The sequence below is a fragment of the Phyllostomus discolor genome, chromosome 14 (assembly GCF_004126475.2).
Source record: "Phyllostomus discolor isolate MPI-MPIP mPhyDis1 chromosome 14, mPhyDis1.pri.v3, whole genome shotgun sequence".
Taxonomy (NCBI): domain Eukaryota; kingdom Metazoa; phylum Chordata; class Mammalia; order Chiroptera; family Phyllostomidae; genus Phyllostomus; species Phyllostomus discolor.
In genome coordinates, this window is record NC_040916.2 from 46,902,124 (window position 1) to 46,919,463 (window position 17,340).

The window sequence follows — 17,340 nt, forward strand, 5'->3', positions numbered from 1 at the left end:
TTTTTTTTCCTCTTCATGTTCACTGGCTTTAACACTACAAAAGACAGATTTAATTTCCTATTTTATTTATTAACTAAAGCTTAGAAAAGGATAAGATTAGAATCCGTGTCATGGTTCCCTAGCAATCCTTTGTAACATTTTTCTCTGCCTAGTTAGACTGCAGAGTTCGGAAGATACAGAATAGGAACATGGCTCCTTTGGGGGGAATCAAGTTGTCCTACATGGACCTGGGACAGCAAGACAACCCAAGTCGACCAAGTTGACCAAGTCTCTTCCCTTTTTGGGGATGCCATTTCTGACCTTAGTCCTGTGTGTATGTGTTGGGAACCACTGCCTGAATTCAGAAGCTATACGCCCCCATGGCTAAGGCTGAGTAAAAAGGCCTTACTGACATAAGCCACTAAGGAAAGAAAAACTTATCCCTCTTTCATATTCCCCTGCTTGGCCCCTGGAGGATGGCCAGATAGTCAATGACAGGTAAGATTCCTCAAGGGAGGCACAACCTAAGACAGGCACAGTCTTGAAGGAGCCATCAGGAAAGGACGTAGGGGACTTTAGAGAAGGGGTGACAACACTTTGTTATAGCCTGAGTCCTCATTCTATCTGTAAGAGGTCTCCTAATCTCTTGGCTGCCTTACTTCCCTGACTTAAGCCTAAAACAATGCCAGAGGCAGGTGTGGCCCTGTGCTGGAACAGGCAGTTCCCAGGGTGATCAGGCCTAAGAAAGAATGCATAAAATATTGTGAAACCTGCTTTGCTAAGAATGCCCTCAATTTAAATGTTAAGGATCCAAGCATAAAATGAGTTTGTTTCCCAAAGTTTTATAGCCCCTTGGTGTCACTCTAATTGACCCTGACCCAGAATAAACCCTTATAGTTCTTTGAATGTTATCTATTCCTTGATCATTACTGCCTGACAATGACTGATGCGCCTTATGTATATGCTCTGTATTCCTATGCAAACTAAACCCAATAAAAGCCCATTGAGAGAGAGGCTCAAGGGCTTTCCCCTCTGAGACACTGGTCAGCCTTTTCTTCCCAAGCAGATCATGTCTTGGCAGACTTATTCTCATCTGCGGCGGCCAGGGAAGCTTTGTGGGACAGAGCCCCCCATGTGTACGTACATACATATATGATGTAGAAAAGACCCATAAATGGTAGGAAATAAACTACAGGAAATCTGTCATTCAGAGCAAGCACTCAGACTTCCTCCCCTTTGTGGTCTCAATGCAACCAGTGTGACCAACAATGCCTAGCTTGTACAAAATAATATACAAGACAAGCTTCCTGTCATGATGCAATAAAATTTCCTAGGAAGAGGATATCTGTTTACAAAGAACTTAAAGATATGCATTCAAGCAATGGCTTTCAAGAAATTTATCTCTAACTCCTGAAAACAGAAAGCTATTCTTAAAAACTTACAAAAAGCATAAAGTATACTATTGTAAAACAAATTGTTGCTAAATAGAACATCCCCTCTTTTAAAGGCTGTTTTCACTGGAATATATTAATTTTGAACCTCTGATTTAAAAGAACCTCATGAAAGTATCTGCTTCAGCACAGGTGCAAGTAACTTGTACTGACAAAAGAGGAAAAAGGATCAACAGTGACCAGACAACCAGACTTGGACTGAATGGGATTTGCCTGGTCTGCTTGTTGTAGACTGTACTAATGAGAATCCCCCTAGTCTGCAAGCTCTTCTTCTCCAAGCAAATATTAATAGTTTCAGTCTGACAGCTTCTGGGAGCTTCAGTCTGACAGTATTAGAATAAAATACCCCCAAAACTTAATATTAGCCACTGGCACTTACCAAAGGAATGATTGATCACTTCAAATAAGGCAAAGTAATTCACTGTCGTACTGTCCATGCCCACCTTTGCTGCAATAGCCTGAAGTGTAAACAGGATAAATTAGTTAAAAAACAAACAAACAAACAAACAAAAAACTAAATCAGACAATGCTGTGGGAAAAAACTGATGTATGCACAGTTTTTCCCTTTCCCAGGAAAGGGAAAGAGAGGGTTTTGCCATCTTGGTTTCACATAAACTAAACTTATGGTCCATAGCTATTCTTTTTTGCATGTCTGTATACATGCACACATACATACATATGTATAAAATTAAATGGAAAAGAAAGCAAACCCTGTATTTGATCCAAACAACTATGATCTCTAAGTATGAGTCTTTCCCCTCCAATTCAAGCAGATAATAGTATCTCCTTAAATATCAGCATTCCTCTCTGAAATATAACTTCAGCCCACAAGGGTCTTTAACAGTACTTACAAAAGTGCTAGATAAGAACAGGTCTTAAGAAAAAAATAAATTCTTAAATATCCAGGGTTGAGCATTCAGCCTACATTTAATACAGGCTGTTAATGTGTACAAGATCTGTAGCTCTGGTTCTTGAGGTTAAAATACTGTATCAATTTTGTTCACACTTCACAAATTATTCTACTGATTAATCATTAAATGGAAAACCAGATATTATATATCTCCTGGTGAGAAGCAATATGAAGTATACAGTACCAATTATCAAAATAGCTGAACTCAAAATGAATCAAACCTCCAGAGAAAAATTCCATTAAAAAAAAAATATAAGGAGGCAATCCTGGACAGGTGGCTCAGTTGGTTGGAACGTCATCCCGTACACCAAAAGGTTTTGGGTTTGAATGCCGGTCAGGGAGCATACTGAGGTTGAGGGTTCGATCCCCTGTCAGGGCTCATAAGGGAAACAACCAATCGATGTATGTTTTTCTCTCTCTCCCCCCACCTTCCTCTCTTTCTGAAACCAGTAAACATATCCTCAGGTGGGGATTAAAAATAAAAAGAATTTTTTAAATGATAAGGAAACAGAAAGACACACTAAATGACACAAGTAGGTAGAAGAAACAAACAGATAAAATTTAGAATGTGGGACATTCCACAGGACACAGACCCAATTTCTGCAATAAAACAATGACATGGAAAAGAAAGCTGGGGAAGGGAAGAGAGACTGCTCTATTCTAAAACAAACATAAAAACCAAGTATGATATAAAGACCTTATTTAGATCCAGATTGTAATCAGCCAACAATAAAAATTTATTTTTTGATAATTGGGAAAATTTGACTGTCAGTTTATCATTAGTTAATACCAAGGAAGTAATGTTAATTTTGTAGGTTTGATAATGGCTTTGTGGTTATGTAAGAAGAATGTCTGTATTTTTTAGAGATGTATACTGAAATACACACAGGTCCAATAACATGAAATTTGCTTTAAAATATTTAAATAAAGGGAGAAAAAGAATATATCATACAAATGCAGAAAAATCTTCATGACTATTAAGTGAATGATGAACAGATAGAGGTTTATTGTTCTGTTCAGTTTTCATGTATGTTAAAAAGTATTTTACAATTAAAAGTGGTGCGGGGTTAATCAGAATCACTACCACTGAGGAATTCTGGTCAAGATGAAGGTGTAGGTAGAAACCCCTTTGTTTCCTTGCACAACCAAAAGGAGGATAACCACCAATCCAAAATCAATAAATAACCAGAAATGCCAGAAAATCAAACTGCATGGAACTCCAACAACCAAGGAATCAAAGAAAAAGTCAACCAGAACAACCAGACCAGTAAGAACCCACAGTGAGGCGGATAGGGCCGGATCAGAAAAACCGCGGCAAGATGGCAGACCATGAGCGTGGGGCTGGCTGAAGGCAAAACTGAGACTAAGAGTTGACTGTGGACTATGATGGTTGCTGCGGTGGGAGAAACTCCCAGTCTCACACGAGACTTCATTGGAAAGTGGGCTAGAGACGAGCAGCGAGCTGCACTGTTCCCCCCCTCTGGCCTCTCCCACACAGGCAGCACCGCAGTGCATCAAAGAGGGTTGCCCTGCTCCGGTGAATAACTAAGGCCCTGTCTCCTTACAACTTAACAGGTGCACCAGGACAAAGAAATATGACCCAAATGAGAGAACAAAGCAAAACTTCAGAAACAGAGCTAAATGATGAGGGGATAGCCAACCTATCTGATAGAGAATTTAAAGCCCTGGTAATCAAAATGCTCACAGAACTGGTTGAGCTTGGTCAAAAAATGAAGAAACAAATGAAAGATACCCAAAATGAAATAAAGCAAAATATTCAGAGAACCAACAGCAACAGGAAGGAAACCAGGACTCAAAGCAACAATTTGGAACAGGAGGGAAAAATAAGCATCTAAATGGAACAGAATGAAGAAACAAGAATTCAAAAAAGTGAAGAGAGTCTTAGAAACCTCTGGGACAACCTGAAACGTTCCAATATCTGAATTATAGAGGTGCCAGAAGAAGAACAGCAGCAAGAAATTGAAAACTTATTTGAAAACATAATGAAGGAGAACTTACCCAATCTGGTAAAGGAAAGAGACTTCCAGGAAGTCCGGGAAGCTCAGAGAGTCCCAAAGAAGTTGGACCCAAGGAGGAACACACAAAGGCACATCATAATTACATTACCCAAGATTAAAGATAAGGAGAGAATCTTAAAAGCAGCAAGAGAAAAGGAGACAGCTACCTATAAGGAGTTCCCATAAGGCTATCAGCTGATTTCTCAAAAGAAACCTTGCAGGCAAGAAGGGGCTGGGAAGAAGTATCTGAAGTAATGAAAGGCAAGGACCTACATCCAAGATTACTGTATCAAGCAAAGCTTTCATTTAGGATAGAAGGGGAGATAAAGTGCTTTCCAGATAAGGTCAAGTTAAAGGAGTTCATCATCACCAAGCCATTATTATATGAAATGGTAAAGGGAGTCAACTAAGAAAAAGATAAAAAATCTAAACAATACAATGACTACAAAGTCACAACTATCAACAAATGAACCTAAAAGAAAAGAAAACCAACAAAAAACAAAACAAAAACTAAGCAAACATTTAAAACAGGAACAGAATCAGAGAAATGGACACCACATGGAGGGGTTTCAGTGGCAGGGAGGAAGGTACAGGGAAGAAGAAGCATAATTAGTAGGCATAAAATAGACAGGGAGAGATAAAAAATGGTATAGGAAACAGAGAATTCAAAGAACTTATATTTACAACCCATGGACATGAACTAAGTGGGGGGAATGTTGGGGAGCAGGGCGGAGGGCAGATAAAGGGGAAAAATTGGGAAAACTAATAGCATAATCAATAAAAAATACTTTAAAAAAAGAAAAGAACCACTACTACCTAGGATATATATTGTATCTTCTTTAAAGGAGGACAAAGTAATTTTACATTAACAATAATAACACCAACAATAGTAGTTAACATTTAATAAACTTATGTGCCAGATACTCCAAGCACTTTTTATGTATAACTCATTTAATCTATCCTCCTTAGCTTTGAACCATGCAATGTCGAGTCTACTTGTTCAAGTTTACCTTACCTGATATACTTGGTCTGTAGTACTGTTCTTTTTAACCCTGACTGTAACTGTTGTTCCATCTGGTAAAGCTACTCTGAGCTCTACGTCAGACACACCATTGTAGTTCTAGGGAGAAAAGACACAGAGAAAGATTTATGACTCAGTATTCTTCATTCTCCTAGTAACACACTAGCTAAACAACAACCTAAAGATGGGATAGAAAGAAAGTGAATTCTAATGAAAATGAGAGAAAAGATACCTTATAAGTTAATACATTTACAAGTCATTAAGCTGACTTTAGGGTACAGCAGAAGTTAATCTTTTGAACAAGGAGGAAAGAAATATGTTGAAGTCAAAATGTTCACATTTTACAAGGGGAAATGTGTGAAACAGTCTAGATCAAACACAGATGAGATTTTTGGCCTATTTTCAAACATTAAGAGCTCACAAATAAGAAAAGACAAGTGAAAAGACCAGTTTCAACCAATATCCACTGAGTTCATGTTATGGTTAGGCATGTTAGATTGGCGCAGGTAGTACCCTAGATTCTTTTCTGATTCCTGAGATAATCATGACACCTTTGAAAGGAAAATGGATGATACTTACGAATAAGAGTTAGTCTGATGCCCAATTTTTTGTAGCAAAGAGTAAACAATTTTTATCCTCCTTAATTCAAAAGAAATCCTTTTTCATTGCTTTTGATGATTAACACATTCCTTTAACAGATTTTTTGACTTTGTAATTTTTATTAGAGACGAACAGTTATGTAAGAACAGGTCACCATCAACATTTACCATTAAAAAATACTATTCTTTTCCTAAAACCACCCTAAGCATTATTTTGTTAAGGCCCTTGTCTACAATCAAGTTATAATCTAGTTGTGAGAAGTCATATTCATACAAAATAATCTGTGGATAACACACTAGTATAGAAGCATCACATATTCACTTTTCTATCTGGTAATATTTATTAGTTTATTAAGCACCTACAATACCCCTGACATTGTGATAAGGCACTGGGAATATAAAGATGATCAAGACTTAGTTCTTGCTCTGGAGATCTCATGCACAGCATGCTGACCACAGTTAATGATACTATACTGTATACTGAAAAAAGGGTAGATCTTAAGTGTTACCCTAGAGAAGGAAGGAAGAAAGGAAAGAAGGAAAAGGAAAGGAAGGAAAGAAGGAAGGAAAAGGAGAGGAAAAGGAGGGGTAACCACACGATAAATATGTTAATTAGCATGATTGTGGTGATCACCATAATGTACACATATATCAAATTATTAAGTTGTACACCTCAAATATATACAATTCCTAACTGTCAATTATACCTCAATAAAGTTAAAAAATTATTTAGCTCTTACCTACAGGTAGCTCAAACTAAAACTATAAAGTAATAATCTGGTAATATGTATAAACATCAGAGAATGAGATAGCAGCAAGGTGATAACCATATGGTACTGACTGCAAAAGTTCTTGGTGGAATGAAATATCAATGACTTTAATAACAGGGAAGGCTTCAAAGAGAAGGTGGACAAAGCACTAGGTCTTGAGGGATAAGCAAGGCATATAAAAAAAGGAAGTTGAAAAACAGACATTTGCTATAATTGATATCTTTAATTTATTCTCCACCAGAATGAGCCACTTACCTCGTCTGATTCCGACAGGAATTCTTGCATGATGTCACTCTCACCAATGACTCGTATTGAGCATACTGTACAAAACAAAAATAGAATCTGGCATGAAGCTCTAAAAACAAGTATATAATGTCAAGTACATATCAAGGTTTAAGAGTAAATCATTAGTACCAGGCAATGCTGAGGTAGTATATCATACCTAACATATGATATTTTAAGACACGACAAATATTCCTATAAATATAAACTAAAATGGAGGAATAACAGAATGTATAAAAATATAGCTTGCAGAAAATATTAAATATAGCCAAAGGAAATCACCCAAAAAAGGAGGAATAAAAATTCAGTAAAACTTTGTCGTCTTGTGCAAACTATTAACAAGCTATACAACAGGGCATGGGTAAGGTCAATTAGAAATAAACCAAACACAAAACTGAAATACAAGAGGAAAAATATCTACTTGGCCTAGAAACAGGCCAGCCAGACCACAGACATTTTTTTATCAAAGTAATAAAAGTTCATTGTAGACTATCTGCAAAATACAGCAAAACGTTAACAAGGAAAAAAAATTAATTTGGTCATACTCAAATAACTACTACTATTCTGCATGCATCTTTCCAGATTTCATTCCAGATTTGTGTATTTTTTAAATTATATATTTTTTATTATGCTATTACAGTTGTCCCATTTTTTTCTCCCTTTGCCACCCCCCTTCCACCCTGTATTCCCTACTACCTCAGGCAATCCTCACTATTGTTCATGTCCATGGGTCATACATATAAGTTCTCTGGGTCCTCCATTTCCTATACTGTACTTTACATCCCTGTGGTTCTTCTGTAACTACCTATTTGTACTTCTTAATCCCCTCACCTCTTCTACCCATTCTCCCATACCCCTCCCATCCAGCAACCATCAAAATGCTCTCTTTATCCATGATTCTGTCTCTGTTCTTGTTTAGTTTTTTAGATTCAATTATTGAGAGATATGTATTTACTGCCACTTTATTGTTTATAGTTTTGATCTTTTTCTTACATAAGTCCCTTTAACATTTCATATAATAATGGTTTGGTGATGATGAACTCCCTTAGTTTTTCCTTCTCTGGGAAGTTCTTTATCTGCCCTTCGATTCTAAATGGTAGCTTTGCTGGGTAGAACAATCTTGGCTGTAGGTCCCCGCTTTTCATGACTTGGAATATTTCTTGCCAATCCCTTCTAGCCTGCAAAGTTTCTTTTCAGAAATCAGCTGACAGTCTTATGGGAACTCCCCTGTAGGTCACTAACTGCTTTTCTCTTGCTGCTTTAAGATTCTCTCTTTATCTTTAATCTGTGGCATTTTAATTATGATGTGTCTTGGAGTGGGCCTGTTTGTATCCATCTTGTTTGGGAATCTCTGTGCTTCCTGGACTTAACATGTCTGTTTCCTTTACCAAGTTAGGGAAGTTTTCTTTCATTATTTTTTCAAATAGAGTTCCAATTTCTTGCTCTTTCTCTTTGCCTTCTGGTACCCCTATGATACAAATGTTGGAATGCTTGAAGTTGTCCCAGAGGCTGCTTACACTATCCTCATTTATTTTGGATTCTTTTTCCTTCTTGTTGTTTTGATTGGTTGTTTTTTGCTTATGTTCCAAATCATTGATTTGATTCCCAGCTTCATCTATTCTATTCTTGTTTCTCTGTATATTGTATTTTATTTCAATTAGTGTATCTTTGTTCCTGATTGGAATTTTTTATGCTGTTGAGGTCCTCACTAAGTTCCTTGAGCATCCTTATAACCACTTTTTTGAACTCTGCAATTAATAGAATCTGATGAATTGCTCATTTCCATTTTGTTTAGTTCTTTTTCTAGAGTTCTGATCTGTTCTTTCATTTGTGCCATGTTTGCTTGTCTCCTCATTGTGGCTGCCTTTCTGGGTTTGTTTCTGAGTATTAGGTAGAGCTGCTATGACTCCCTGCCTTGGTAGTGTGGCCTAATGTAGTAGGTGTCCTGTAGGATGCAGTAGCACAGCTTCTCCTATCACCTAAGGTGCATCCTCGAGGTGTGCCCTTTTGTGTGGGCTTGAGTACACCCTCCTCTTGTAGTTGAGCCTTGACTGCTATTGGCAGGTCAATGGGAGGGATCTACTCAGGCCAGTCAGCTGTGAGTGAGGATTGGCTATGACCACTAACCACCAACCTCTGCTGTCTATGAAAGATCAGCTGTACAGGAGTGCGGTGGTGGTGCTCCAATGTGATCTGTAGCTGTCTACTGGATGGGCAGGCTCTGGAGTTACCCGTGTGGTGTAGGCCAAGCTCAGCCCCCACTCATGTTCTCCCCAGGGCCACCCTGCATGAGCTATAAAGCAATCTGAGATGGCTGCTACTTGTCCTGAGCTGGATATTTCCAGGTGAGGCCAAGCTGTGCATCTAGGCTGGCTGCTCTTAGTATCAGGCCTGGGGCCACTTAGCAAGACCTATAGGGCCTGGGGGTTTACTGACTCTGGATGTTGCTTGTTTGACAAGATAGCAAATTGTGAAACATGAGCCAAGACCAACCATTCATATGGAAAAGTCATGGTTAACAGTTTGTTTAGGCCCATAAATTGGGTGAGATGGAGTATCAGGGAATCTCTAGGGTTGGGCAAACAATGTTAGCCAGGTTGATGGAGTCTCAGATATGGCACCCAACTGCTGGCTCTGTGGCTCTGTGGGGGAAGGACTCAGAAAAGGGACAATGGCCTCTGACCACCTTTCTGTCTGGGCCAAAGCTGTCCCCCAGCTTCTCCTTGAGGCCAGACACTTCACTTCCTCCCTCTATGCTGCTGGTGCCTCTCATGCTGCTACTCTGGTGCTGTAGCTCAGAGGAGTGAGTATGAGTAAGTCTATGTGTGGGTACTTTAAGGGGGACTTCTTGGGACTCCAGAACCTTCTTCTACCGATTCCCTCACCGCTCTTTTTTTGCAGCCAGAAGTTGTGGAGACTTTTTTTCCTGGAGGTGGAACTCTGGACTGGGGGGCCTGGTGTGGGTTGCAACTCCTTGCTCCTGGGATACCATCCCAAATTTTTATCCACGTGGATGTGGAACCAGCCCATTCTGCCTCTCCGCCCCTCCTACCAGACTGAATGGGTGTGGTTTCCTTAATTGCGTAGCTGTCTGACTTCCATTCGATTCGATTTCTGATGGTTCTGGGTGGTGGTTGTTTTACATTTTAGTTGTAGTTTTGATTACAACTATGTCGTTTCGGGAGGAGGTGAGCCATGTTTACCTATGCCTCTATCTTGACCAGATGCACGGAACTATAAACATTTAAAGCCACTTGAGGGTAAATGGGTAGGTAATTTAAGTATTAAGCGGAGCAGATTTCCTCACCTCATCAATCTGAACTGCAAAACAACAACAACAACAACAAAAAGAAAGGAGGGAAGGAACAAGGAAAGCAGGCAAGCAGGTAGTTAATTGTTTAAATCTAAGAAAGTTAATTTCCTGATACTCTCATGAGGATGACAAATTACACTGATGATTTTACATCATTTTATTTTAAAAATATATAACATTTCTTATTTCCCAAGGGCTATGTTTAGAATCCATTCCAGGTTAGAAAAAAGCTAAAAACAAATGGAGAAGTCTCACTATTTCTATGGGGGAAGTAATTTTTCTTCAGGGATAAAAATCTCTACCAAAGTTAAAAAAAAATTCAACTAGGTCAATTAGTCCTTACATAAGGACACAGAATTATTAAATACCACATAAGACCATCATTCTATTAAATTAGTATTTTAAAGAAAAGCCAACTGCAGCCCTGGCTGGCGTAGCTCAGTGGATTGAGTGCGGGCTGGGAACCAAAGTGTCCCAGGTTCAATTCCCAGCCAGGGTACATTCCTGGGTTGCAGGCCATAACCCCCAGCAACTGCACATTGATGTTTCTCTCTCTCTCTCCCCCACCACCCTTCCCTCCTTAAAAAATAAATAAATAAAATCTTTAAAAAATTTTTTTAAATAAAAAAAAAGAAAAGCCAACTGCACAGATAGCAAAGCATGTTAACTCGATAATGTAGTGGGACAAGGTCTCTTCTCTGAGCTACAAAATGAACTATCTTATTTAAAACATTCTGTTATTTCACCCAACTGTCTAGATAAACAAATGTTTCAGCATCCATATCCACAGATTCCTTATGTATTGTTTGCAAGTCCTGAAATAACATGTAAGTTCAAATACTTCTACCTATAACCTGCATAGAACAAAGGGACTTTAGATTACCTACAACTCAATAAACCAATCTATGGAAACATGGCAAAAGGAATAAGGAATTTTCAAGTAGGATATGCCAGTGAATCACTTATTTCCCAAATCAGTTCAGCATGTTGATGAGTCAGTCTGTAATAATGTGTTTGCTGGAAAATAATATAACACTATAAATAAAGGTCCTTAATAGATCAAAAACTAATGATCATTTTTCTATAGTTGTTATGTGCTCAGTGAGTCAAGACAATAGGCTATTAATCACTGTACTAGACATTTCAGTCCTGGCTTCAAAGCTCAGACCACTCAACACCTATGGTCAGAAATCTGACTTACTTTCACTACTGCATTTCAGGAAACTTTGCTATGCAGTTTAAGAGTTGCAACATAAACCTAGACCCTATGTCTACTCAAGACAACACAATAGGCCGGTTTACCTTTTTCTAGATATTCTTCCAACCCTCGCCGGCGGGCATCTAATTGCTGTTCTGACAAAGAGAATGGCCACTTCCCTGGAAGTCGGGGAAATGTAAAGTTGGCAAACTCTCTCTTCAGGTTCTGGTGTAGGATGGCAAACTCCCGGTACCGCTTAGAACACAGCTGCCTCCCTGCCATGTAAACATTGTATACCTGGTGAGGGCAAAGAACAAAAAAACGCCTATTTACTACAAATTAAATCACAAAATCATCAAAAGTCAGATTCAGATTGATATTGGTGAGGTATATGCTGCTATACCCCTAATAGAGAATATGTTCAAGGTTACTGTAAAATTAAGACTTATTTTTAATAGACACGCCAGCAATTACACAAAAGACGGCTACTCCCTTAAAAGAGACCACAATCTTATTTTTGCTATTAAACTTACCCCCAACATACAGTTTTAAACATCTTCAAAGGCAATTATCAGCTTTTAAAGGTAGATTTTATTTTCAGAAAGCTAAAAGTCATTCAAAGCCAATGTGGTGAATATAGGGAATGAACAAGCACACAAATTTGGAGAGATATAAAAAGCTAGGGTTAATTTTAAAGCAATGTCATTGATATTTGTGTGTAGTCCAAACTTCCAAAGAAAATATCTGCAGATGATATAAGCAATAGTGATTTTTGTTATCAGATGGATTTTTGTAAAAACTCCTTTCCTGAAGTCAGGTCACCCTAGTTTTGCTCTTCTCCCTTCCATCAATAAAACAGGGTTAACAAGAAATTAAAGAATAAATGTACTAGAAGAATCTCCTCATAACAATAAAGTTACCATTGTCATGAAGAGATAGGTAAAAATGTTTATCTATTGTTGACAGGGGCATGCCAAGCTTCTAGAACAGGACCTGGCACGTAGTAAGCGCTCAGCAAATATCTGATGAAGAAATGAGTATGTGCATGTGCAACTGAGTATGTGGCCTTATAAAGAAAAGAGGTGGAATGCATAACTGAAAAACATCAAATAATCCAAGTTACTTTGTATTCTCAGAACATATCAAATAATGCAGAGATGGGTTTAGCAAAAATCATTCAGAGTTTTAAATGTATTCAAGAACAGGTCATCTATTTATATAATCAAGAGTTAATCACTGAGAACATATATACCAAAGCCTTTGCTTCAAGTTCAAGGAGAACTTTCCATGCTTCTGTGACTTAGGAGGTATGAATTAAATGCAAAAATAAAATAATTTACTCATTCAAATCTCCTCTCTCACAACTCTCCTCCTCTAATCCCTCCCCCAATTAAAAGCAAAGCCTTAGACTATCAAACAGGCTCCAGAGATGTGTATGATCCTGATCACTGAGTTTTCTTCCTACGATTATCATGCAAATTTGTAACTCATTGTAATGGATGACACATATCACCAAATATTGACATCACTGCTCTCTCCTAAAGGCAGGTAATCTCAAGAAGTCTCATTAAGTCAATCTGATCTTGTATACTTAGTTCTCAAACTAAACTTTCCAAATTTCTCAATAACATCACCATTCCTTTGCTTAAAAAGCAAGTCCACAACCCTACTGGCATTATAAAATCAGCCTGAGTGCCTCACACAAGGAAGGGAGGTAGGTAAGACTACCTGATGAAACTACTGGTTCAAAGATACTCTCCAATGTCTTTTTCCAAGATAGAGTACAGTAGGTCTTTGATAATGCACAGGGTGCATTTCCTCAATGGTAATCACTTGAGTAATCTCAAGTCCAGTAAAACAGTTCATAATAGAAAGAACCCTACAACGTGAGAGGCCTTTGTGACAATTTCAATAAGAAGCCCTAAAAATTGATTCAACTTACAGTTTCTTCATAAGGTGAAAAGAGTAACATCAAAGAGTCTCTTATCCCACCCCCCATTTAAATTTGAAGTCAAAGGAAACAAATATAAATAGGATGCCTGCTTGAAAGTTCAGTAATACTTTAGTGCAAGTAGACATGGCTTCCACAAGACTCAAACCATTTTTTAATTAACTGTACTTAGCAAATGAGAAACATACAAAAGGAGATCATAACAGAGACTGCTTTGTTCTTCATTTGCCCTTAAAATTAACCAAAATCTATTAGTATTCATATCCTTGGTTTGGACATGCTCATTTGGAAAAAAAGGAAAAGGGGAAAAAAAAAAAGACTGATTCACTTAGTCCCCGCTGAGGTCCTCCGCCTAAAAATCGTGAATATACATGGTCCATGAGAAATACAGTCTCATTACAAATGAGAATGTCTATCAAAAGTACATTCTCTGAACTTGAAGGGGAACATAATCAAATAGGAACTAAAGATATACACAGGCAGGCAGTGGTTCTGGAATATTTCCATCTTAATTTAAATCCTCAGACTGGTTTGTTTATACATGGAATTAGATGAATTTAGTCTGGCTTGCAAAAGTACATTGAATTTAAGAATCACTGGCCATTCTCTTCTCTGAATGACCACATCCTATAAAACTTCAAGTTGGAACGTGCAGACTTGAAGCCAGCTGTTTGAGGGTAGCAAGTTTCAGCTGCTTTGACATACTCTTTGCTTAGTTAAACCCCACTAAGAGAAATGGGATTAATTACGGCTAAGTATAAAACTTACCTGATCAGTGATCTAAATTTTGCCTCTGTATTCTGCAAGTCAAATTTGCAAAATTTATCTTTGAAATAACTTCAAAATTTCTCAATATGTAAATGTTAAAAACCCATTCCATGACATTTCTCTATCCTCATGACTTAGTTTTATAGAACGAAGGCCAGAAGACGGTAACATACATCCTTGCAATGAGCACAAATCACTGAAGGGAAAGCAATTCTAGTAATATCTGAGCTTCACAAAAAAAATGAAATCCTAGATGTCAGATATCTTGTTTTGCTGTCAGTTCCTTAACCTGCACCTACAGATTTCTTAAGGCTTTTAAATGGTAATCTCCCATATGTAGATTCTGAATATTATAATGTTCTCATTTTCTCAAACCTCTAGTAACCAACCTACAGCAATTGTACCACTGAAACCACAGAGGGAATCTCCTTATATACAATGCAAAAGTAATTAGAAAAAAAGTAAGTTTTTATTTTTTATTTTAATTTTAAAAGGCAGTTTAGTTTTATAAATAGGTTACATGCAGAATGAGACCACTTGGGACTTATTTTTTTCATTAGTCTCATCCACAATGTCATATATCTTTGTGGTTTATTCTGTTGTATATAACACTTTATTGTTTTGCTTCCTAAAAATCTGTTCTTCCACTGACAGGCATTTGGGTTGTTTCTGTGTTTTAAGTCTTCTGGGCATTTGCATACAAGCGTCCTGATGTACATGTGTAAGAGATTCTCCTAGCTATATACCTAAGACTGGAACTCCACAATATTTAGTCTAAGGAGATAATGCTAACTGTAGTCTAAAGTAGTTGTATCAGTTTATATTCCTTTAAGTAATATTAAAAAGATCCTCTTAACTTTTGTCAGTGAAATGGGTATAAAAAAATTTCTCACTGTGGTCCTAATTTACATTTCCCTAATTACTACTGATGTTGATTATTCCATCATGTATCTATTGTCCATGTGCCTCTTCTGTAAAAAACCTATTCATATGTTTTGCCTACTGTTATACTGAGTTTTTGTGCTTTGTTCATTGATTGTAGAGCTCTTCATATGTTCTCAATATAATTTTTTCATTTGTGTGTATTGTGAATACCTCTTCCTAGGGTATAATTGTCTTCTCACTTTAGAGTATCTCAATTTCAAGAGTCCAATTTATCAATATTTTTATGAGCAATGCCTTCTGTGTCTTAATTTTGCTATCCCCAGAATCTAAGAGGTATTCACCCATACTTTTTACTAAGAGGTTTTAAATTTTTGTCACTTAAGTCTTTAATCCATCTGAAATTGATTTTTCTATACAGTATGAAGTAGAGTTCTATTGGTATTACTTCAAAGCCAAGAGTTTTTAAAATTTTTTATTTAATTTTAGAAAGAGGGGAAGGGAGGGAGGGAGGAAGAAAGGAGAAGAAACATCAACCAACTGCCTCCTGCAAGCCCCAAGCTGGGGACCTGGCTCACAATCCAAGCATGTGCCCTGATTAAGAATTGAACTGGCAGCCTTTTGATTTGCAGGCTGGTGGTCAAGCCAGAGTCATAACAGCCAGGGCAAAAGCCAACAATATTTACAATCAAGTTTTACTTGAATTACCCAAAAATAAAAATATTCTGCTTTTATAGGGCAATCTGGGAACTTCTGGGTGGTTGGTAATTAACTTCTCACTGTAAACAACAAGAAAATTGGACACGCCCTGGCTGGCGTAGCTCAGTGGATTGAGTGCAGACTGTGAACCAAAGTGTCGCAGGTTCGATTCCCAGTCAGAGCACATGCCTGGGTTGCAGGCCACGGCCCCCAGCAACCGCACACTGATGTTTCTCTTTCTCTTTCTCCCTCCCTTCCCTCTCTAAAAAAATAAATAAATAAAATCTTTTTTTTTTTTTAAGATTTTATTTGTTTATTTTTAGAGAGGGAAGGGAGGGGGAGAGAGAGAGAGAGAAATATTAATGTGTGGTTGCTGGGGGTTATGGCCTGCAACCCAGGAATGTACCCTGGCTGGGAATCGAACCTGGGACACTTTGGTTCCCAGCCCGCGCTCAATCCACTGAGCTACGCCAGCCAGGGCTAAATAAAATCTTTTAAAAAAGAAAAAGAAAATTGAACACAATACAGGAAGCAACTATTTTCAGACAACAGGGAGCAAAAAACTGTGATCCATGAGAAAAGAGACAAGATGAGCCCTATCATGACCTAGGCTTTCTACCTAGAAGTAACTCCTAAACTGTGACAGAGACAGGAGCCCCAAATCAGAGTTCAGCAACTTCACTGAGTTGAGAAGGCAGAGACTGGAGTTCGGGAAGGCCAAAGCAGCTAGAATTTACAGGACACAGTACAAAAGAGGAAGGAGCTAGAGACAAAGCATAAGAAACCTGCATAGAATTTCCCTGAACTTTGGCTAAATAACAATATGAAGACAGAACTATTAACAGGGTATACTGTAAAATAGATAATTCCTATTGTTCAAAAAGGGTCTAGAATCATTTGACATCCCTCCAGCAAGAAGAGAGGCCTCCCTTGAGTCTGCATGGTATTCAGAAGAGAATTCAAAACGGCCATGCTTTAGGAGTGGGGCTAAATTACTTCTATAGTAAAAGCTACTTTAAACTCACTCTAAAAGAGCTTAAAAACACACCTCAAAAGGGTCAGAGTAATCTAATTAACTTAGCTGCATGCCAGCAAAAGAACAAAATAAAATAAACACTCTTCAAAGGAACATAACAAAACCTAACACCCAATAATAATAAATTCATAGTCTGTAATGTCCAATGAAAAAAAAAAGAAGCATAAAAATTTGACTTGCAACCAGGAGAAAAGCCAGTCAATAGAAACAGACTCAGAAGTGCCAGACACAAGAGAATCAGCAGATAAGGACATTAAGCAGTGATCACAGGGTGCTTCTGCTTCTGTTTAGCACTTGGGAAGCTGTAAGAACAGCAATCCCACCCCAGACATAAGAGAGTTCCTGCTCACTTGCATGTCTCTTCCATGGGTCTGTTCTAACAAGAATGACTAGGGACAGGACAAGAGAGTAGAGATAGTCTCCATTGGTAGTCTGGGCGTAAGGGAGGTGACTGGCAATTGTT

The 17,340-nt window shown here is 38.0% G+C and overlaps 1 protein-coding gene across 1 annotated transcript in view; it reads right to left on the reverse strand.

Annotated features, from left to right (window-relative positions):
* The window catches only part of SNX27 (sorting nexin 27), an 85,735-nt gene that overhangs the window by 21,825 nt on the left and 46,570 nt on the right, over positions 1-17,340 (reverse strand). The window contains exons 3-6 of the mRNA XM_028502593.2: positions 11,646-11,838; positions 7,004-7,068; positions 5,374-5,478; positions 1,810-1,888 (exon numbers count right to left, since the gene is read on the reverse strand). Of these exons, the coding sequence (XP_028358394.1) occupies positions 1,810-1,888; positions 5,374-5,478; positions 7,004-7,068; positions 11,646-11,838 (442 nt within the window). The remainder of the gene's footprint in view (positions 1-1,809; positions 1,889-5,373; positions 5,479-7,003; positions 7,069-11,645; positions 11,839-17,340) is intronic.